At 47.7% G+C, this 22,637-nt stretch overlaps 1 protein-coding gene across 1 annotated transcript in view; it reads right to left on the bottom strand.

Annotated features, from left to right (window-relative positions):
* Positions 1 to 254: 254 nt before the first annotated feature.
* PTPRG (protein tyrosine phosphatase receptor type G) overlaps positions 255 to 22,637 on the bottom strand; it is a gene marked incomplete at its 3' end in the record, with an annotated part of 610,637 nt that continues 588,254 nt past the window's right edge. Inside the window, exons 11-14 of the mRNA XM_032868500.1 lie at positions 19,922 to 20,030; positions 13,686 to 13,735; positions 11,124 to 11,901; positions 255 to 422 (exon numbers count right to left, since the gene is read on the bottom strand). Of these exons, the coding sequence (XP_032724391.1) occupies positions 255 to 422; positions 11,124 to 11,901; positions 13,686 to 13,735; positions 19,922 to 20,030 (1,105 nt within the window). The remainder of the gene's footprint in view (positions 423 to 11,123; positions 11,902 to 13,685; positions 13,736 to 19,921; positions 20,031 to 22,637) is intronic.

Genomic DNA, 22,637 nt, shown 5'->3' with positions numbered 1-22,637 from the left:
CCCAGCCAGCTACTTATAGACTCAATTCAGCACAGTCCACAGGGGGCACCAAAGACGCTTCGGCCGAGCAGTCCCCACCCTCAGACCCCTGGAGAGCCTGGGTCTCCAGCTTTCCCTCCCGTCCCATTACTCCCCACCCCCACGCGTCTAAAGTTCACAGACAACTGGAGACAGGAAGCCCCGCTCTGCTCCCGTCTAGAGGGTCACAGGCTGAAATGATCCGGGATTCTCTCTTGTCCGCAGAGGACTCTTACCCAAGCAGCTCTTCCCTCTGGTTCTCACAGGCCCCGAGGATCTTCCCAAGTCCCCAGGAGCTTCCAGAAGGAACCTACTCTCCTTTATACTGCCCGAAAGCTCCAGGTGGCGCAAATGAGGCTCCGATGGCTGCCGTGCGGGGCTGGGAAGGGCAGCGGGGCTCACGGCTAATCATGGGAGGCAGGTGGTGAGAAAGCAAAGGTTCACGGTGAGCAGGGGGAGAAGCCCCGGGGAAAAAAATCTACAGCTGGCTGCAGGCTGACTTGTGCTCAGCCAGGATCCTCCTGCTCTGCAAAAATGAGGCCAGCGTTCAGCCAGCCCAGAGTGTCCCTCTGCAGGGTGGCTGCGGTGCGGGGCTAATCAGTCTGGGTTTCCAAGTCAGAGAAGGTGGGCTGCCCAGGAAAGAAATAATTGGCCCTGAAAGCAGATTTATAAAGAGGCAAGGCTCCCGAGTAATGAAGAAGCATGTTACAGAGCTTTTCACCGGCTTCTTCTAGCTTCCTTTGATCACCTCCTTTGTTTCACGCACAGCCCTGTGCATCACATAGGGCCAGATGGAGGCCGGTTCACAGGGAAGGAGACAGAGGCAGGCACGCTCTGATGACATACTATAACACGGCACTTCACAGTTTATAAAGTTTATAAAGTACCTTCCTAATTGTGCCAGCCCATTGCTCTTGATTCCTTGCTCCCCGCCCACCCGCCTTCGTCCCTGTCATCCCACTTCCAGGAATGCCTTTTCCAGCTTGCCCCCAGAAGGCCCCATCGATCCCCCAATCCTGGTTCAGATGCTAATTCCTCCATGAGGCCTCCCCAAGCCTTCAGGCTGTGTTATCTCCGGAGGGCCGAGTACAGTTCAGATTTCAGGTTCAAATCCAGGCTCTGCCATTCTATGTGACTTTCAACTAATAACTTGTTATCAGTTTGGGCCTGACGTTCTCCCTGGGTAAAAAACCCGCTCCACAGGAGGGGTGGCAAAATTCAAGGGGAAGATGTGCCTGGCGTGCGTGGAGCAGTGCTACGCACCTCCTCTCGTCCTTGTCAACACCCTTGCCACGTACTTCCCTTACTGTACACGTCATACGCAATTATAACTGCTCTCCTATTCATTACCAGGGTTCTCCCAAGGGAGGGATGACTCCCAACTGTACATGGAAGAATAGTAGTGAAGCCCAGTCTCCTATGAGCTCTGCAGCTCTGGGCAAGTTCCTTAACCTCTCTGTGCATTTGCTTCCTCCTCTGTAAATGAAGACAATCGTACTGCCCACCAATGTGGGGGTGTGCGGCTTCAATGAACAAGTACATAGAAACCACGTAGAATGCTGCTTAGTAGCCGTTTGGCAGCGGGTTCAAGTTCTCAAAGGGGATGATCACCATCACCAGCCCCACATTCTCCCTCCTCAACGCCCCAGCAGCACAAGGCAGATGCTGAGGGCGATTGCCCTGTGGTATCTGAGAGCGTAAGTGGCGATCACACAGGAGCCCCAATGAGCTGGGCATTAGCATTCTGCAGTGGAGGCCAAACCTCCCGGTTGGCCCTAAGACCAGCTGGCACCACTCGTCTTGCTGTCCTTCAGCAGGAACACCTGTTTCCACGGTGGCCCCGACAGGCCCTCAGAGGAGCAGGTATAATAAAACGGTGAAACTACTAGGCACATGTGACATGCTGCCTGGGCTGGGTATGTACTCTCCCGCTCCTGGATTTGTCCTCCAATGGTGTCCCCATGCTAAGGCCCCCAGACACTGGAACAAACTATACACTATTCCGTACAACCAACATCGTGCACTTCAAAGTCAGGCAGACCTGATGACAAATTCTGGCTCAGGCCCTTCTAGCTGTGTGACTTTGGGTAAGTGACTGCCCATTTCTGAGCCCCTGGTCCCTCCTCTTTCAAAGGGAGACATGATGACGCTCATCTCTCAGAGGACTTATAAGAAGTAAACAAGATCATCCAATGTGAAGAAGATTGTGCAAATGATGGCCATGTAATTTACAGAGCCAGGTGCAAAATGAAATCAGGAGGCCTGTTCTTAAGTTATTAAAGAGTTTCAAGATGGGGACAGCCGAGCATGGAGGCCAGCACAGGGCCTTCTGAGCACAGAGCCCATGCTCCTGAAGCTGGCTTGACCAGGCAGGCATGGAGCACAGGGCCTGATACCGAGGAGGCACCCAGAGAGTTCATTCTTCTCTTCTTTCCCATGGAATCAGGCAACAGGGCTGCCAATGGGGTAAAAATGAGACACTCCCAATTGTTGGGAGCAGCTCACTTTCATTCAGAGCCTCATTTGTAACCCAGCCTGCCTCCTAAAAGAACTTGGCTGCCCCGTTCCTGGAGGGTGTGCTCCCCTCCCCAACGCCCAAATCCTGACACCAGGATAAGTGCAGGACCTTTGAGTTAACAGAGCTTTTCCTCCCCTCATCTCCATTTCTGATTTATCCAGATGGTCTGGTTTTCCCAGCAGAACTAGCCTTCGATTCCTGCCTGCTGTGGGTTGTGTGAACTGGCAGCCCACACGTGTGCCTGGCTTGGCACCCCTCCCCCACTAATTATTATTAGATTGCGAGGTAGCTGCCAACATTAACAGGCAATAGAGTTCACATAAACCAACAATGGAATCGCCTACCAGCAGTGTTTGAGGTTGGCAACACGGGCCTGAATTCCATCAGGAATGGCAAACATCAGCTGGAAACTGGCAGCACATTCTCTTTGGACAGGGCGTGTCTCCCTAGTTTGCCACAGTCCTCGCTGCTCCCTAATGTCACACACCAGACCTGCGTCCTCACCCCTGGCCCTGACGGCAGCTCACTCTAGGCCCTCTAATTCCAGTCTGCTGGGGGCGTTCTGACCCAAGGGATTCTGAAATCACTAACCTGGCTCAAGAGAAGGCACTGCTTCTGGACAAGGCACCTTTCCTAACCGAATAACTAACTTCACCAAAGAGATTTTATTTTTCAATCAATTAGAAATTAACCAGGCTCTTGCTCCAACCATACCATGGGGGCCATTCCCCTCAATGAACTTGGTGGGACCTTTCTCATACTCTTTCCAGAGCTGCACCTTGCTGGCCTGCGTGCACCAGGGTGAAATGGGATGGGGGTAACAACTTCCACCCACCTCTCCCTCCACGCCCGTGGCTGTGATAAAGGGATGCGGGGAAGGTAAGAAGAGGGAGGCCAGCTGGAGCTGGGACTCAGAAAAATGAGCCTCCTTCTGAAATGTCTTCCAGATAAAACTTGGAGCAAGATGCTACCTAACCTGCTCTGAGCATTCACAAGAGGGAGGCAAGGATGAATGACCTTCCCCACATCCCCTCTGCCTCCCAGCTTTTATTTCAGCATCCAACAGAATCTGAGTAAAGTGCCTCCATTCTGCTTTAAAAAAAAAAAAAATTAAAAAAAAAAAAAGAAAAGAAAAACAGTTTTCAGTGGCATATGTCATCACTGAATTAATGCTGTTTGCCTTTTACTGGCTTGGCTCTCATCCCAGTAGAAGCAAATAAAAACGGAGTACATTGTACTATAAATGCTACAGGCAGCGAGGCATCAGATGGACGCATGTGGAATGCGCCTACCCCATGGTCAGGGCTCAGCTTCGGCGGCGGGACAACCACCCCTACGCCGTGAAGGCTAAAATGAGCTTGGATCGAGAGACCACTCTCAGGAGTAGGCGAAAGCGGGATTCTTTCCCTTTTCAGCAAAGAGCAAGAGAAGGACACACTCCACACTCATAATACAGCCTGGTTTAATGGTGGGCAACTTGACTACATTTGTTCTGAGTAACACCGCTCATTAAAAACCACCCACATCCGTGAATTAAGACGGCTGCTTTAAAACACACACACACACACCCAAAAAACTGTGGTTAAAAAAACATATGAAACTTACCATCTTAACCATGTCTAAGAGTGCGTTTCAGCCGTGTCCAGTGTATTCACACTGTTGGGCAACCCATCTCCAGAATCTGTCTTTCCCCAGGGAAACGGAAACCCTGTACCCGTTAAACCCTAGCCTCCCACCGCCCCAGCCTCTGCCAGCTACCTTCTCCCTCTGCCCCTGTGATGCTGACAACCCTAGGCACCTCACGCTCGTGGAGTAACAGATTCGTCTTTGTGCCACTGGCTTATTTCACCTGGCACCGTGTCTTCAAGGTTCACTCGTGCTGCAGCGCATACCAGAACATTCTTCCTTCCTGAGGCTGAATACCATTCCATTGTATGCGGAGACCACATTTAATTCATCCATGCATCTGTTTGGGTAACAACCCAAATGTGCCTCCCTCGGCGACTGTAAACAATACCACTGTGAACATGGATACACAGGGATCTCGTCAAGACCCTGCTTTCAGTTCCTTTGGGGAGCTACCCAGCAGTGGGATGGCTGGTTCATATGGCAGTTCTATTTTTAATTTTTTAAGGAACCACCATATTGTTCTCTACAGCGGCTGGACCGTTTTACATTCCCACCAACAGCGCACAAGCGTTCCAAATTCCCTCCACGTTCGCCAACGTTTGTTATTTTCTGTTTGGTTTTGTTGTTTGCACGGTAGCCCCCCAAGCAGGTGTGAAGTGAGAAGGTGGCTGGTTTTTTCCAGGGCCACAAAACGCATCTTTATTTTTCTGGAGCCCTGGCATCGTCTAAACCACGGCAGCAGAGACACGACTGTCAGTTACAAACACACGTATCCTCCTGCAAGGGGCCAGTGCTCTGGACTCCCATTACTGTGCCGGAGCTGGATGAGAGCGTCGTGTGTTTCCATCTGTATTACCACCCGAGGGGCGCCTGCGGGGCTCAGTGTTAGTTTAAGCCTTTGCCTTCGGCTCAGGTCATGATCTCAGAGTCCTAGGATTGAGCTCCCGCATCGGGCTCTCTGCTCAGCAGGGAGCCGGCTTCCTCCTCTCTCTCTCTCTCCCTCTCTCTGCCTACTTGTGATCTCTCTCTCTGTCAAATAAATAAATAAAATATTTAATAAATAAATATATATATACATATATATATATGGTTATATAAACACACACACACACACACACACTACCACCCGGAGTCCCTGTGAATAAGCACTCCTTGCCCCTTCACGGAGAGCTCCCTTCATCACACGCAATCAAACAATAGTCTGTCATGTCTCCTTCAGTCAGGCATTGGAAAACTAGAGGTGTTTGATAATCCCAATTTCACTCTAAGTCCTATAAGTACTCTGGTCCTGACCTACCAAACTGCCACCACAGACCCTTGGTGGCAACATCATGTGTCCTGGACATCAGCTGGGAAAGAGCTCATCCCTGATCTTGCATCAAATACATGCGACAACCTGAATTCCTGACCCCAGCCTTCATGGAATGTCCTGCTTGTTCTCAGTGGGGTCTGGTTCCCCACCACCAAGAGATATAGACTCTGTCCTAGTTCAAAGATCAGTTCGCGCAGGACAGAAACTTCCAAGGGGCCAGACGCTTTCTGGAAGGACACTAAACCATGACGGCACTGAGCAACTCCTTCAGGCTGCTCCCAGCTGCTGCGTGCTGGCTCTCCTGGGAAGATGACAGCCGAGAACAGGAACAGGCAGGACAATCTAAAAAACATCTTCAAAAAGAGGACCTGACCCACAAAACTAGCCCTGGCCGCCAAGTGCTTTGGAAGGTCCCTACAACAGCCTGCCATAATTTATTTTAGATAAAGTCTCCTACAGCTCCCTCCACGTCCAGACAGTCGGGCTGAGCACTACATCCATGATTCCTGCCCTGTCTGCACGAACCTGTCCTAGCCCCTACTTCTGTCCTTAACTAGAATTTCTTTCCTCAAATGAACTTTGAAAAGGACACTGCACATTAACATGAAAAATCAGAGTTTCTCGAGCACAGCAGCGTTGGCGCTTGGGGACCAGGGAGGTCTTCATTGTGGGGGGCTGGTCTGTGCAGGGTTAGGGTTCTCAACAGCATCCCTGGTTTCTCCCCAACTAGACGCCAGGGGCAGCCCCCTCCCCAGGCACGACAACCAGACATGTTTCCAGATGTTGCCAAACGCCTTTGGGGAGTGTGGGGACAGAATCCTCTCTGGCTGAGAACCTCGGCCATAAATGGAAAACTGCTATTTTTTCTAAAGCATACATTCAAATAGTCACTTAATAATTAACATGCCATCTGAAATCATCTCATGTTGCCCACTTAGGGAAGAAGCCCAAAGCCAGAGGGAAAGCAGCGCTGTGTGAGGGGGACTTTCCTGGCCCGTGCTGGAGCTCTGTGTTGCCCGGACATGTTCGTTAGCCTTCTGTGCCTTAGTTCCCTCACTGGCCAAAGGCAACAAGGACAGCACAGCCCCCACAGGGGTGTGATAGGACCACAAACACAGTCGGGCTTTTAGCACAGGCAACAGCAGCAAAGAACAAATGTCACTCAGTACTGTTACTATTTCTAGAATCAAAGGTTTTCAAGGTGGGTTTTTCAGAGCTTGAGGGTTCCAAAGGGGTACCTCAGGGTTTGCCCAAAGGAGTGGGGTGTCTGAAGCTTGGCACCCTCACCTGTGGTTCAAAGCAGAACAGCAGGGGTTCATGAGTGGCTCGGTCGGTCCGTTAAACAACCGACTCCAGGTATCAGCTTGGGTCATGGGATCGAGCCTGTGCTGGCTCGATGCGTCTGGCTCTGTGCTGAGCTCAGAGTCCGCTTGTGACTCCCTCTCTCTCTCCTCCTGTCCCTCTCCCTTGCTCTCTCTCGATCTCTCTCTCTCTCCCTCTAAAATAAATAAATCTTAAAAAAAAAAAAAAAAAAAAAAGAAGGAGACCCAACGAACTGACTCTGACCATTCTCAGCTCATGTTTCAGACAAAAGGAGGCCAGGAGACTGGTAGGCTGACCCCAGAACCGTACTGTCCTTTAAGCACCTGGCGTAGGACTGACCCAGAGAGGAGCCACTGCAAGCTTTCAGGGAATGAGCATTTCTCTACTGGGGTTCTGAGCAGGATTCAGTCTGAGAAAGGACTTTCCCTGATTTGAGGAAACGAAGATGGAAAGCCCTAGCACTAAATGATTGTTTTATAGACCACGCCCCCCCCGAAATGCTTCTGCCAGGGCCTGCTGTCCTGCACACCACCCCAAGAACATCTTATTGGTATCATTTGGCTACTGGGGGTGCGTGCACCACGTTCTGCCTGTGGCTCCCAAGAGAGGGGCTGCAGCAGATTTCCACGCGGCACATGTCCCATCGAGGGTTTCCCACAGCAGAGGCCAGCACACAGACACAGCAGCTGCGCGGAAGCCTCTAATCCTTCCCATCGGCCTGCAGGGCAGCTGGAACTGGAACTATCAGCTCTACAGCCGAGGCCAACGACCAGCGGTTCCTACCTCCCCAGTCCAGGGATGTGTTTAGTTGGCATATGTGAAAACGAAAAATGAAAGGGAGGAAAAAGGGAAAACGTCTGAAAAATTGAGAGATACTGCACAAAGATTTCGATTTCTGGCTTGCGAGGCATCTTCAGTGGCTGTAATCAGGGGAACTGAGTGAGGCTGTCCTCTTTAGAAAACACACGTGCACTCTGGTTTGCTGTGGTCCTCACCCCTCCCTAATGTCTGCTTCTCTTACTGACCCCACCTGTATGCCTTCTGTCATTGTCTGAGTTTGCTGCTTCTCCCACAGAAGGACGCCTCTTCTCCTTCCTTGTGAATTAATACCAAAGCCACTACTCACAGGACTTACAAAGATGTTATCAGACATCATGGAAATTTAAAACAAGGATTCTGGAGATGCTGGTCAAAATATAACACAGTTTGTAACTTTAAAGAATTAATGCTTGTTTCAAAGAGGCTAAATGTAGGGGCACCTGGGTGGCTCTGTCGGTTAAGCGTCCGATGCTTGATTTTGGCTCAGGTCATGGTCTTGGGAGTCTTGGGATCGAGAGCCCTGTGTCGGGCTCTGCACTCAGCAGGGAGTTGGTTTGAGATTCTCTCTCTCCCTCTGCTCCTCTACACCCTCCATTGCTCTCTCTCTCAAAAAAAAAAAAAAAAAAAAAAAAAAAGGCTAAATATCAATGAAAATGATTGTGTTTACTTACCATGAAGAAAAACTAAATGAGATTTAAAGAAATGTACATACAAAATCTTTAAGTCACCACTGACATGCAGGTAAGTGGCTTTATTTAACAAGTAAATGCCAAGCGGGAGGAGGCAGATGGGGAAAGACTAAAAGGGCTGGAAGCGAAGCAAGGCGGTGGGATCGTGGACTGATGTGGGGTTGTGGGTTTTACCCTCAAGTCACTCATACCCTTTATCAAACAACAAGCACACACGTATTTCTGCTTAAGCCAGGGGTCGGCAAATGCCGCTGTGCAGGTCAAACCAGGCCCACTGTCTGGTTCTGTACACAGCGTTTTATTGGAACGCAGGCACATCTGCTCACTTACATATTATTCTGGCTGCTTTTGTGCTACCTGGAGGGGCTGACAAGTTTCGACAGAGACCTACGATCCACAAGGCTTTGAGATGTGAACCTTCCCACTAGATGTACATGGTGAGGGAGTGGCTCTGGTTTACCAGCCTGCGGAAAGAGCACAGTTCCTGGAGGTCATTCCGAATGCCAGCTAACTGGGGACCAGAGTCTTGGCATGCTCCTTACTGTCCAGGGAGGATGACAAAAGAAAGACCCACGAGGAGCCTCCTTATGGTTGCCATTGTGATTTCGTGGCCTTTGGGCTGCAACAGTGCCTCCTTCCTTGTGATGGACCACAAGGGAGACTCCATTTATCTGTACTGAGAGCTCTTGTTATCCCCATTTTACAGACAAGAACACCAAGCATAGAGACTGCCTGAGGAGTCAGTATGAGTCCGGGGCAGAGGCTACTGGGGTGACCTGACTCCAGAAGGAACTCTGCCAAGATGGCACATGGTGATGCTTCATGGTGGAAGCTGGAGACCCACATGCCCCAGCCCCGGGGCTGCAAATCCCCAGGGTTCACTGAGTCTTTCCCTTTCCCTGGAATCAGACGCCAACCCCAATGATTCATTGCCTCCCCCCGGAACAGACACAGGTCCCCCGCTGCTCTCTAGTCTCACGAAGTATGAACACTCCCAACCTAAGCTCTCAACAGCCATCTTTGTCAGAAGTATGGGCAAAGCAGTGTTTAAGAGAACAGGCGGAGAAGACGACCTTGCCAGAGCCCTGAGCCCACAGGCAGAGCCACTCAGGATTGAAAATCTGGTCTCGACAAGGTCTACCACTAGTCTATGGAGAAACCCCACTAGTCCAAGCCACCACTGCCCTCACCGCCTAACTGGGCTTCTTGTGTCTCTTCCTGCCTCCCCTATATAACCTCCACAAAGAGGCCACAGGGGTCTTTCAAAAATGTTAATCAGACGAGCCAGTCTCCCGCTGAAATCCACCACTGGTTTTCCATTTCAATTAGAATCAAGTCCTCAGTATGGACCATGAGGCCTCTCCTGGTCTGAGCTCCACCAGTCTGTGAACTCATCCCTTCTCCTTCCTCCTGACTCTCCAGGGTCCACACACACTGGCCCTGAGATCGTGCCTCCACCACTCCAAATTCATCCCGACTTTGGGTCTCTGGACCTGTATTCCTCCGGCTCTCCGCATGGCTACCTCGTCACCACTGGGTCTCTGCTCAAATGTCGTTCCTCAACCTCTCGATGCCCCCCTACCTGATGCCCTGACTCTAGCACTCACCACTATCTGATGTTACACACTAATTTTTTGAAATATCCTCAAGCTACCCCACTAGAACAGAAACCCCCGGAGAACAGAGGCCTGCCTTGATCTGGGTCCCATTCCCAATGCTTCGTGTGGTGCCCTGTACATGGAGAGTACTCCATAAATATTTCTTTAATATCTTCAAACGCAAGAAATTCTACTGTCTCACAGTAATTCCTAGAGGAAATGTCACCGTTCGTGTCGGAATGGCTTCAAACGGCTTTGTAAGTGGCCCACTATTTCCTTCCCTCAACTCCACAGAAGGCTACTCTACACCTTTCCCGAAAACCGGGACAAACTGAGCAACACCCACAGGAAACCCAAACTTCAAAAAACGAGTCCATACCAGCTTTAAGGAGGAACGTAATTCAAAACATGAAAATTTATTCTAAGTTGTATCTTAACATACGAGATCTCAGCTTTAGATGAATTTTAATGTTTACAAGTGTAAAAGCAAATAAATATTTACCAGTTGCTTTTTTTTTTTTTTGCACTCTTATAACTCCACAACAGCTTAGATGCAAAAAAAATTGTTGCTAAACATCTTGTAGTCTGGCAAAAAGAAGAATTTCTTATTAAGAAAACCCCTCACAACAATCACAACCCCTCATGCGCACGGCTGCCTTGCAGACTATCAGGATGGTTTGTTAGGATCTGAGCGCAGGATAGAGCAAAGAAGCACTACAGGACGGGGTGACCGGGGATTGCCAGCTCAGGGCGGGGGCCAGAGCAGCCATGCCCCAGTCTCACCATCAGCTGGGTACTGCATACAGCAAACGGGGCTCTGGCAAAGAGAGCCCCACTGCTTGGGCGAGGACTGTGGGCTCCCCACTTAGCAGGGAGCCTGACATGGGCTAAATCCTAGGACCCTGGAATGATGACCTGAGCTGAAGGCAGATGCTTAACCGACTGATCCACCCAGGAGCCCCTCATTGTGTAGTTTAAATCCTCAGTTATTCTGCGGTAAGTAGATTTGTTAAGGAAACAAATATCACAGCAGGACTTATTCCAGCCACAATGAGAGAGAAGTTATTCTTATTAGAATAAAAAATGCAGACAGACAGACAGACAGACACACACATAAACATCGCTTACGCCAGGGACATATACAATCTTAGGAAGACTAAGCACTTTCTGGAGCTTTGTCTCCCATCCCATCTTCAGATGAGGACCGGACCACTTACCTGGATTAACAGTGATAAATTTGCTATCCTCAGAAAATCGGTCCCCTCGGGACATGGGCTTTTTCGATGGCATCGGGGGCCTCCTGGAATCGCTCCCTTGGAAACGCTCCTCTGTGACTGTGGGGGGCACTTGGGTGGAGGTGACCAAGCCAGAGTCCAGGCCGGGGTGGGCATCCCTCACGTCATCGGGCTGATCTGTGGGGACGGCAGTGCGGTCCTGCCTGGGCCCGGGCAGAGTCTGATGCCCCCCCTCCTCGGCAGTCCTGTTGGAGGACGAGGGGGTGGGGGTGGGCTTGTCCTGCCTTGGCTCCTGGGCAGTGTGGGTCACCCCGCTTTTCTTCTTCTCGGGGTCCTTCTCCCCCTCGTCCTCATGCTCCCGCTCCCCGTCCTCACTCTCACTTTTCTCATCCTTCTCCCCTTCCTCTGTGCCCTCGCTGTCCTTGCTCGGTGCCGAGTCGCCGTCGGGGCCTGGGGAAGCCAAGGCCTCCGTAGTGGCTAGGACGGGCCTGACGGCGTGCTTGCTGGCAGAGGCGGCCGTGGGCAGGCGTGTGGGCCACACCGTGCTGGGGAAGGAGGGGATGCCACCACCGCTGAAGCCCAGGCCGGCCAGGAGTGTGCTGGTGACCACCGAGGCCACGGTCGCCTGGCTGCCGCTAGAGGACGGGCCCATCCCAGTTGCCATGGAGACAAATGAGAAGGGGATGCCGGAGGATGTCCAGGTGGAAGAGCCCGAGCTGATGGGGGCCATGTCGGCCGACGAGGCAGGAGACGCCGTGGGCTTCAAGGGGTCACGCGGGTAGGGCAGGAGAGGGGAGAGAAGAGAGAGCAGAGCAGCGTCAGTCATCAGGATAGGGAAAGAGGCCCTTAATGGGTTTTACTCATCTTTGATTCTCCTCACAGGGTTTCTCAAAGAGCAGTGCCAAAGGTGACACGAGGCGGTCCGTAAACAACCATCTGTGGCCTTAGTGGTTACACAATTACTTGCAGTGCATTAAAAACTTAACTAGCCTATCAAACCCAACTTTTCACTGCTATGGCTTAGGAGGAAGCCAGGTGTCAAAAGAAAAGTAAGTACTACTAAAACTGGTAGAAAAACAAAAAACAACTAAGTAATAAACTGGCCAAGTCAGATGTTCGAGTGATCCCAGGGTGACCCTGGAAGACACAGACGCCCTTGCCTTTTCATACACCAGAGGCCCTAGTGGAGCGCACAGAGTAATTAGGTCCAGAAAAGCCCTCCGGAGTGGCCACCCGAGTCAGCAGCAGCAGGGTTGGAAGCAGGAGCCACACTCCACACTGCCCGCTTTGGGAACTGGCTGACAGCCGCGTGCCCTCAGGGTGGGCCCTGCACGGCCACCGGAACTTCCAGAATCTCTGGGTCTACATGGTCTATCTATGACCACGTATATGGCAACAGGAGGAATTCCATTTAACAAGAACCCACTGTGTGCCAGGCCTTCGCACCCTACCCTGGAGGCATGGAGGTTCATCACCCCATTTTACAGGTCAGGAAACCGAGGCACAGAGATGTTAAGGGCTGGAAGGAGGGCTGCCTGTGTGGGAGCCTCAGCTCATTCTTCCCACCACACAAAACTGGGGCTTACGTGTGGGAACCACATATGGTACCTCAGGGAAAACAAGAAATGTTGCTCTAAGTTATCCATTTAATTTTAGTTTTTATAACCTGGAGTATAGAACCCAGATTTCTATCCCATCACTTCTATAGTTGAAAACAACACAGCCAGAACAACTTGGATTTCATACCATTATCACCATACTGTAGCTGGGAAACTTTGTAGTTTAAGGATGGCCGAGTTAGCAAATGTTAGGTTCTAAAGTTGGTTAATGAAATTCCAAATGCCACGTAAGATAAGTTGCCCAAGACAGAGAAGTCAGACGGTTTGGGCTTGAGTTGACAAGCCCCTGTCTGTGGGATGCTGAGTACATTACTTTTAACTCACTGAGCCTCAGTTTCCTCATCTGTAAAATGGGAACAATAGTAATACCAATCTCATGGGATGCAGCCAGGAGTAAATAAAATAATAAAATAATCTGTGTCTAAAACCCAGGAAACACCAGCAAATTTTAGACTACTACTGTTATCACCAACACTATCATTAATATTATGACTGTTATTCACACTAGAAATGGCAAAGCTTAGATACTAATTGAAGCTCCAGAAGTTTGCAAATCCATGTAACGCTGGGAAATGAGAGCCTCTGAACCTTAGCATATGTCACTGAAGGGCTTGGAAGAGACCTTTTTCACTCCTTTTCGAGTACTCCTACATTGTATGATCTCACAGATGATACATAATTTAAAATCGAGAGTTTTTATCTTGGTAAGAATTATACAGTATAACACAACTGCTTTAACTCTGTCGCATAGCTTCTTTTCATAACACACAGAGTTATGAGCAGTGAGAAATGGAAGGGTTTCTTTCTGTCTTTTCAGCACTTCGTGAGCAGTTTAACAACATCATACTGCCACCCAGTGGTGAAAGTTTTTACTGCATGTGAATGAACAACGGGCTGGACAAAGCAATTACCATCTGCTACTTACCACTCCTGTTTTAACAATTCTGGTCCCTTGGAATATTCGAGTAGTATTAGCTGAAACAAAGAAATTACACTGTGAATAATACACCTTTTTTGTTGTTCCAACAAAACTTTACTTAAGCTTTACATACAACTGCCACATGTCACGAGACACTATTTCTGCAGACTTTCTCCCAGCTATTTAAAAATGTAAAACCCTTCTTAGCTTATGAATCATTTAAAAACTCTCAGAATGCTATACAGTTTCCTGGCTCTTAAGTTTAAGCTATTAGTTTCAGTTTTTTGAGTTTTTAAATTGTTTTCTGTTTTGAAGTATAGCTTACATAAGTAAACATATAAATCTTAAGTGTATAGTCTAATTTTCTTCTTTTCTTTTTTTAAAGATTTTATTTATTTATTTGACAGAGAGAGACCACAAGTAGGCAGAGAGACAGGCAGAGAGAATGGGAGAAGCAGGCTCCCTGCTGAGCGGAGAGCCCGATGTGGGGCTCGATCCCAGGACCCTGAGATCACGACCCAAACCGAAGGCAGAGGCTTAACCCACTGAGCCACCCAGGTGCCCCTATAGTCTAATTTTCTTTGTAAACACCTCTGTGACTACCACTTGTACTGAGACATAGATGTTCTCCAGGACCCAGCAGGTGTGTGTACGTCCCCACCTTTCCGAAAGGTAACCACAATTCTGACCTCTGTCAGAGTTTGGTCTATTTTAGAACTTCATAGAAGTGGAATCATATTATTTCTTTCCTTCCTCTTAGCTATCTTTAAAATTTATTATTATTATTTTTTTAGTAATCTCTACACCCAACATGGGGCTTGAGCTCACCACCCTGAGAACAAGAGTCCCATGCTCTTCTGACTGAGCCAACCCCCATTATTTTTTGTTTATAATGTATTTTACTATCCATTCAGTCATTATAATATGAATCCTGAATTTACTGTAGTATACCTTAAATCAGTATTTTACCACTTGCTAAAAACATAAGAACTGTACAATAATTTAACTCTATTTGCCTGCCTCACCTTTTGTGTATAGTCAAGTATTTTTTTCTACTTAAGTTTTGAAACCCAATAAGATATTGCCATTATTACAGTTAGTGGTCAAATTCTTACATGATCCACACAATACTCATGCTGGTGTTCACTCCTTGTAGTTTTCTTTGACCATATGTTAGTATTATAAACAGGAGAACTGAAAAAGCTTAATTGTATAAATTGTATAAAACACACATAAAGCTTACCATCTTAACTACTTTTAATTTGTAGTTCGGTAGTGTTAAGTATATTTTCATTGTTGTGCAATTTGTTCATCTTTCGAAACAGAAACTCTGTATCCATTAAACAATACCCATTTTTCCCTTTCCCCGACCCTTTCTATATGTTTCACTATAGCTACTTCATGTAAGTGGAATCATATATGTCTTTTTGTGACTGGCTTATTTCATTTTGCATAATGTCTTTAAGGCTCATACAATGCTGGACTGTGTGTCAGAATTTGCCCCCTTTTCAAGGCTGAATAATATTCCACTATATGCATATACCACATTTTATTTATCTATTCATTGTTGGTAGACATTTGGGTTGCTTTGCTGTTGTGAGTAATGGGAACAGTATAATTAAAAACAAACAAACAAACAAACTGACTCTTTGTGATAACTCTCAAAAAACCAGTACTGTTATATAAACTAAAAGTTTATTTCCTATATATACATGGCACTAAAAAAAAATCAGTCCCCCCAAAAATGCCAAAATAAATAATATGTGTACCTGTTGTAAGTTTTTACCTAAGCCAGAAGTGGCAAATGGCTGACATAGTTTTTCGTTTGGCCTGCAAGCTTTTTTAAAAGGTATTTGTTGTGATAGCCTTCAACCTAAAAAAATCCCAATTTCCTGCTTTTCTGAAAAGTCACAATATTCGGTAAAACTGAAGTCTCCTTCCTGCAGGGGCTGAGCGTCCCTCACTTCCTTTTGATGGACGTAGGATCTCTGACTTCCCATGGATAATCCTCCCCTCCTCTGAACAGGCTTCCGTGCAGCCTCAGGGGTATGTGGGTCTGTCACCCCTGACCTAACCATACATTCCCCGTGCATAGTTGTGAAGTCCAGTGTGTGAAGAGACAGACGTGGAGAAGAGACCCATCTAGAATTCAGGACAACTAGGTCAAACACAGCAGCCTTGGAAGCAAACAGCTCTTACCTGGGAATAACTAACTGGTTTAAGCCAGGGTGACTAGGATGTTTCTTCAGGACCATTCAGGTCTGAAATGCTGAACTTGGTGCCCATGGGATCCAAGGACAGGGGGTAAAAGGCATCTGACTTCCCATTAAGCTCTCACTGACATGTAGGGCTTCCTTCCACCATGAAAAGCAGGCAACAATTCTCAGCTACCCTAGCAGGACCAGAGACTTTGTCTCTGACCTAAGTCGGATGTTATTATATTGCCTTATATATTTGTCATAGCTAGTTTGGAGTATCATTTATGTTTATCACTACTCAGAAATCACAGTAGCCAACAGACCCCACTGATTGTCATTCAATGTTTTAATAATAATATTAATAATAATAATAATAAAAGCATCTATGACTACATTCCAAATTTGTTTAAAATATTTTGACAACTATACTTGGTACTTGGATATAATTGGTTGTCTTTTCTATGTATTTTGCTTATTTATTTTAAGCCATGCTGAGAGAGGATCCATTGGCTTCAGGTTGCCTGATGGGTCCGTGGCTTGGAGAGTAAGCTACAAAACCATGATTTTCCATGACTGTTGAGAACTGCAGACAGGCTCTGAATACGCAGTCAATCTTTCCATCTGCTTGGTGAGTTACTGGGGGTACAGGGTAATATTTACTCTTTGGGGTGGTCTGTTGCTGTGTTTAAATGACTGGGTTTTGGAATAAGAAATTCAGACCCTGCTTAGTAGCCAAGTGATTTCTTTTGCAAGTTAGTTCACTGCCTAGGAAATCATTTCTCCATCTGTAAAATAACATACACGTTACAAGCTGCCACGGGTCAGATGGTGTAACTAATGGGAAAATGTTCTGTAACTGTGAACCATTCTGCGGATACCACTTGCTATACTACTGTTATTATATTTACCCCACTAAGGCAAATAGGTAACATTTATTATGCTATACAGAACATAAATAGTGTGATATTTACCATAATGTAAACACCTTGCTACCTCATGCTCTCAAACCAGATGTAAATTTCATCACTGGGAAACCCAATTATTCTGAGCAAGGCTTCTGTGAAATTCTCAACGCTTTTCCCCTTACCATTTCTTTCTTTTTTTTTTTTTTTAAGATTTTATTTATTTATTTGAGAGACAGAGATCACAAGTAGGTGGAGAGGCAGGCAGAGAGAGAGGAGCCTGAATTCAGGGCTCGATCCCAGGACCCGGAGATCATTATCTGAGCCGAAGGCAGAGGCTCAACCCACTGAGCCATCCAGGCGCCCCTCCTCCTTCCCTTTCAAGACTTAAGTCCTACTCGTTGCTCGGTGTTGTGTACGGGGCCCTACTGCTCAAAAATGCACACTTGGGGGCGCCTGGGTGGCTCAGTTGGTTAAACATCTGCCTTCGGCTCAGGTCATACTCCCAGGGTCCTGGGATCGAGCCCCACGTCGAGCTCCTTGCTCAGTGGAGAGTCTGCTTCTCCCTCTGCCTCTCCCTGCTGCTCGTGAACTCTCTCTCTCTCACAAAAATAAATAAAATCTTTTAAAAATGCGTACATGGGGGGCACCTGGGTGGCTCAGTGGTAAAATCCTCTGCCTTCAGCTCAGGTCACGATCCCCGGGTCCTGGGATCGAGCCCTGCATCGGGCTTTCTGCTCAGCAGGGAGCCTGCTTCCCTTCCTCTCTCTCTGCCTGCTTCTCTGCCTACTTGTAATCTCTGTCTGTCAAATAAATAAATAAAATCTTAAAAAAAAAATGCATACATGGTTCCCAACAAGAGGTGTGCTAGCCTACCCAAAGGTCTAGTTGGTACACTGCCCTCCAGCTGCTGTAGGGAAGACGTGAAACCCATCTCGGGGAGGAGTGGAGAACCAGGGCCCTCTGCCTACACATAGGGACAAACACCAATATATAACACACGTCAACTCACATCCACCTCTAAACAGACTGAGTCCGTGCACAAAGGAGACACTGGCCATTGCCAACAAGTCTCTGTGATCAAACATTTTAAATACTCCATGCTTGGAATTTATAGCTGATAAGGCCTTTTTGCATTACCTTACATTATAAACATTTAATTTTTCAAAGTCCACACAGAAGCCAGCAAGTTCGGGGGCCTATTAATCAGGAAAAGCATTCTGCAGAGCCCAGGTTCTCGGTCAGAGCACACAGGAGGCTTAATCATGATTTATGTGTCGCAAGTTCCAGGGCCCTGGCCTCAGCAAGCTCCCACTGTGGCCTCCCCTTCTCTCTCCCTTGGGCTGGCACAGGCCCGGCTTCAGCCTCCTGGACCCTCCTCCTGGACCCTGGGCAGAGCCACCAAGATACTAGGCATAGGTAGCCATGGCGAGCGTGATTTATGTGGGCAAAAAATCCACCCTTGCTCATTTCAATTAGTTTAAATGGAAGCAAGACATAACATGAACCTGAGCAAACAGTTAAAGGCCGAACTGTAAAGCTAGGAGGGCTCCTTAGAGGGAATCAAAGTCTGAAAGGCTTCCTGCCCAGGGTTCATAATTTCTTATTTTTTTAGACCAAACTGAATACTGAAGGGACATCTACAGTTGGTGCCAGGCGCTTTGCTAACTACTTAACACGCTTTACTGCACGTCATTCTACGAGGCCCCTGTGACAGGGTACTGTCACTATTACCCCTTTTCAGACTGTGACACTGTAGCTCCGAGAAACTTATCAATGTTCTCTGAGACCCCCCAATGCTGAGCGGTAGCCAGACTCAAACCTGGGGCCCCCATTGCGGGACCAGCATGTCAGTCTTCACTGGGCAGGCCAGTAACCTGGGCCATCTGGCTAGAACTCAGATTCCTGGCCTCACCCTCAGATTCTGATGCAACTGCTCTGGGAGGTGCTCAGGTGCGTGCATTTCTCGGAGACTCCCAGATGATGCTGGTGCTGCTGGTCCACAGACTGGGCTTCACGGGGCCCCTGAAGCTGGATGCAAAATTCTGGCATTTTCTACACACAAGGTCCAAGGCCCTCATCAGATATGTGACTCCAAAAGATTAAGACCCACTGGTTTGGTGTGGAGGTTTCTCTGAAACTGGGGATCCCGGAAGGAAAGGACCCTATCAGAGAGGACCTTAGGCTGGCAGAGCAGGACGCAAAACTCTAGCGTTCCCTCCATGCTGGTCTTGAGGTATGTCACCAAACCAAGTCAGCAAACTATGGCCCACAGCCCAGCTGCCTATACTTGTCAATAAAGTTTCGGTGGAACCAGGGCTGGGATTAGGTTGGGACAAGTGAGACAGAGTGGATCCTATCTTTATTTAAAATTTGGGTATTTTGGGGGTGCCTAGGTGGCTCAGTTGGTTAAGTGTCTGCCTTTAGCTCAGGTCATGATCTTGGGGTCCTGGGATTGAGCCCCGCATCGGGCTCCTTGCTCAGTGGGGAGCCTGCCGCTCCCTCTGCTTGTGCTCACTATCTATCAAATAAATGAGTACAATCTTAACAAAAAAAAAAAAAAAAAAAAAGAATTTGGGCATTTTGTCCACAAACTTTTTCTTTTTTTAACTGAAAAATATAATGTATCTGATCACTGAGTTTTTTGGTGCTCTTTTAAAATTTGCACCAAGGTTAATGCCTCTATTGCCTCACGTTAGTCCTGGCCCTGGAAATTTCTACAAGACCCTATATCAGCAGGTACAAGCCCCTGGGATCCTGTAAGCAGCGGCTCATTTGTGTGGCCTGCAAGCCCAAAGAGTGGGCCGGATACTTGTGCTCCAGTTCTTAAGAGAACAACTGAATCAGGCTAGAAACCCAAACACATGACCAGGAGGTGATTTCACAATGACAATGTTAGACAAATACTTGGTTCCCCACAGCTGGAAAATAGCAGTAGTAAAAAAAATAATCAACACTTTGCTCTTCTCCCCCGTCTTCTGGCCTATGAACCCCCAACCTAAGAGGCAGATTTAAAACCCCACCCTGGTTCTTAGGCCAGGTTTATTTTCTTTTGTCCAGGTCCCTTATTAGAAAGGCTAAGGCAGCACGAAGTAGGAGGCGCAGGGCCACTGGGGCCCAGAAGGATGGGAATGAGCCTTACCTTGGAAGAGCATCGTCTGGCTAAAGTCACTGCGCATGTCATTCCGACACACCGCCTGGACCCGGAACAGGTAAAGGCTATCGGGGGACACATGGCTAATGGTGGCTTTCTGCAGGGGAAGAAAGGAAAGGTAGTGAGTTGGTTTTGAAGGCTGCTACACACTTTACCTTCTACAGCAGAACCTAAGATCAGGGAAAGTAGTCCTTTTAGATTACTGGGTCCCCTGACCAAGCCTGAGAGCCATGATGCTTCCCTATGGACCATAGGCTCACTTTGAAAGGGAAGGAAGTTCAAAAATAACTGGCTGGGAGTCTGTTTTCAACACTGACATATGCAGGGTGACAGATGTAACAAAATCCACCTTGACTCGTTCTTGACTGTTGTTTGGAACACGTCCCCAGCCTTCTTACCACTCACTAAACTTGGACTTCTTCTGTAACAACCACACCTTTTGTATAGTTACAGACTATCCTTATTGACCCTAAACAGCCTCTAGAATGATCAAGTAGACTGACTTTTCAGAACCATGCAGAGATCTCAGTATCAGTGACAAAATCTTGGTGTGTAGGTTTCTTTGCAGTTCAAAGGCCTTGTTGTACCTTGACTGATGGATAATGTGGGGCACGATGCCAGGAGAGATCACCTGCCTAGAAGCCAGATGTCACGAGATCTACCTTTCTCCCATCACTCACTAGTGGCGTGATTTCAAGTCAGTTGCTCAATGTCTTTTTGTTCTCTGCCAGCTTCAACTGTTACATGGAAAGAGTAGTGGCAACCTCCCAGAGTTCTTGTGAGTGCTCCATAACATAGACCATGCAAAGCTTGTTCACAGGTATCCCACACCACACAACAAAAAACACCCCTGGTCTAACACAGAGGTCAGCAAGCTACAGCCACAGGACAAATCTGGCCCACTATCTATTTTTATAAATAAAGTTTTATTAGCACGCAGCCACACCCATTCATTTACATGTTGTCTGTGGCAGCTCGCACCCCACAATGGCAGAGTTGAGTAGCTGCCATGAAGACCTTATGACCTCGAAAGCTCCCAAATTTTGCTATCTGGCTCTTTCTAGGAAATGGATTGCCAACCCCTGGTCAGGCGTCACCAGCCAAATCCAGATTCCCACTCTTCAAAGCTTTATTCCAAGAGCCTCTGAAAAGGAGAAAACGGAAAATTCCTGAAAAGCAGGCAGCCCTTGCTTCCTGAAACAACACACAATGAAAGAAACGGATTCTCAAAGACTTCCTAATGGATGAAATGTCCCGTCACTGAAACGTACATTCTGCGTCAAATATGGAAAGCAGTTCTCGGAGCAGCTTAACTGCTGAGTGGCTAGTGAAATGCTCTGAGCAGGTGTGCCAGTATGACTCACGACACCTGCTGTTCTGGCCTCACGAATGGCTTCCTGGGGACGGCACTGGGTTGGGGTCAAGTTATTTCACTCGAAGACTCATTTCTTTATTTTGGAAAAGGCAGGTAGTAACACCTGCCCCACAAGCAGCAAGCCCCTGAAACAAGGACTCGGGCTTTTAGGTTTCAGAGCCACTGCCACCGTAAGTTAGAGAACAGCTTTGTTGCCACTAATTCAGCACTCCTGACTTCTTGAGGAGTTAAGGAAATTCGTTTTGTGTGTCCACAAAGAAAACAACCACCCTTAGAAAATCCTGATAAAAAAGAACCTGCTGTCAAAGCATGTTTTCCTCCCCATCTCTCCCTTTCTCTGAAACTAATTTATGCCTCATTCTTGAAACCTCTGACCCCTGTTCAGTCTTCATTCAGAGCCAAATCTTTGCTCCGTTTACACAAGGGTTTATTAGAATTCACTACCAGCCCGTATCTATTTATCTTTGTGTGTTTATTTTCCACCTAGAACAGGAAACTGCATAAGCACCTGGACAGTTTCTGCTGATGAATGCAAGTCATCTTTCCTCCAGAAAGAGGAAAATCCCTTATGGACTTCCAGCGGTGACAAGAGAAAGGTTAAAACATATCATAACCTTGGGTGCCTTTCAATAGATTTCTCTCTGATTTCATGAAGCTCGTCATTCCCTAATGTGACCCAGATAACAATGTCTAGTGGGGAAATTGAAAATATAAATGGAAATGAAGTAAAGGAATCTTCATCTAAAAGAATATGAAAGTTATTATTCCATAACTGATTGAATGGGCCCTGGGGACTCTGTATTGGGAAGAAAAAAAAAAAGGGATAAGTTTGCAGCTCTCCGCCCATCCACATGAAGAACCCCACTTGGTGTTCCTACATTTTTTGTGCACAGGTACAATTACGCTTTCATTATGCCACAGCCTTTTTTTTTTTGATCAACAATAAGTGCAAGGCTTTCAAACCCAAATGTGTCACTTTGAGTTTCCAAAGACTTCGAGCCTCCTGCTTGTTGGAAGCATTTGCTTTTCCAGCCGAGAAGACAGCATCTGCAAACATCTGTTCTCAAGGGCCCCGCTGGGTGTTGGGCACTAAACACTGATGGGAATGTTCACATGGGAAGCAGAACTGGGCATGAACAGCTCAAAGTCAGGTCAGATTGTCTAGGGTCTGAGATCCTGAGAACAGTGATTAAAAATCACATGGTCCCAGGGATCCTCTGTGGAATGGTCATGTGTAAGGCTGATTGAACACAGAAGGAGTGCAGGGGAGGGTGGACAGCTGCCTGGTCAAGGTGACTGTAAGAGCAGCAGGTGGGGGGCGGGGGGGCG

The sequence above is a fragment of the Lontra canadensis genome, unplaced genomic scaffold (genome assembly GCF_010015895.1).
Source record: "Lontra canadensis isolate GAN:19392208 unplaced genomic scaffold, GSC_riverotter_1.0 scaffold35, whole genome shotgun sequence".
Classification (NCBI taxonomy): Eukaryota; Metazoa; Chordata; class Mammalia; order Carnivora; family Mustelidae; genus Lontra; species Lontra canadensis.
This window is presented reverse-complemented; position numbering and strand designations above follow the sequence as displayed.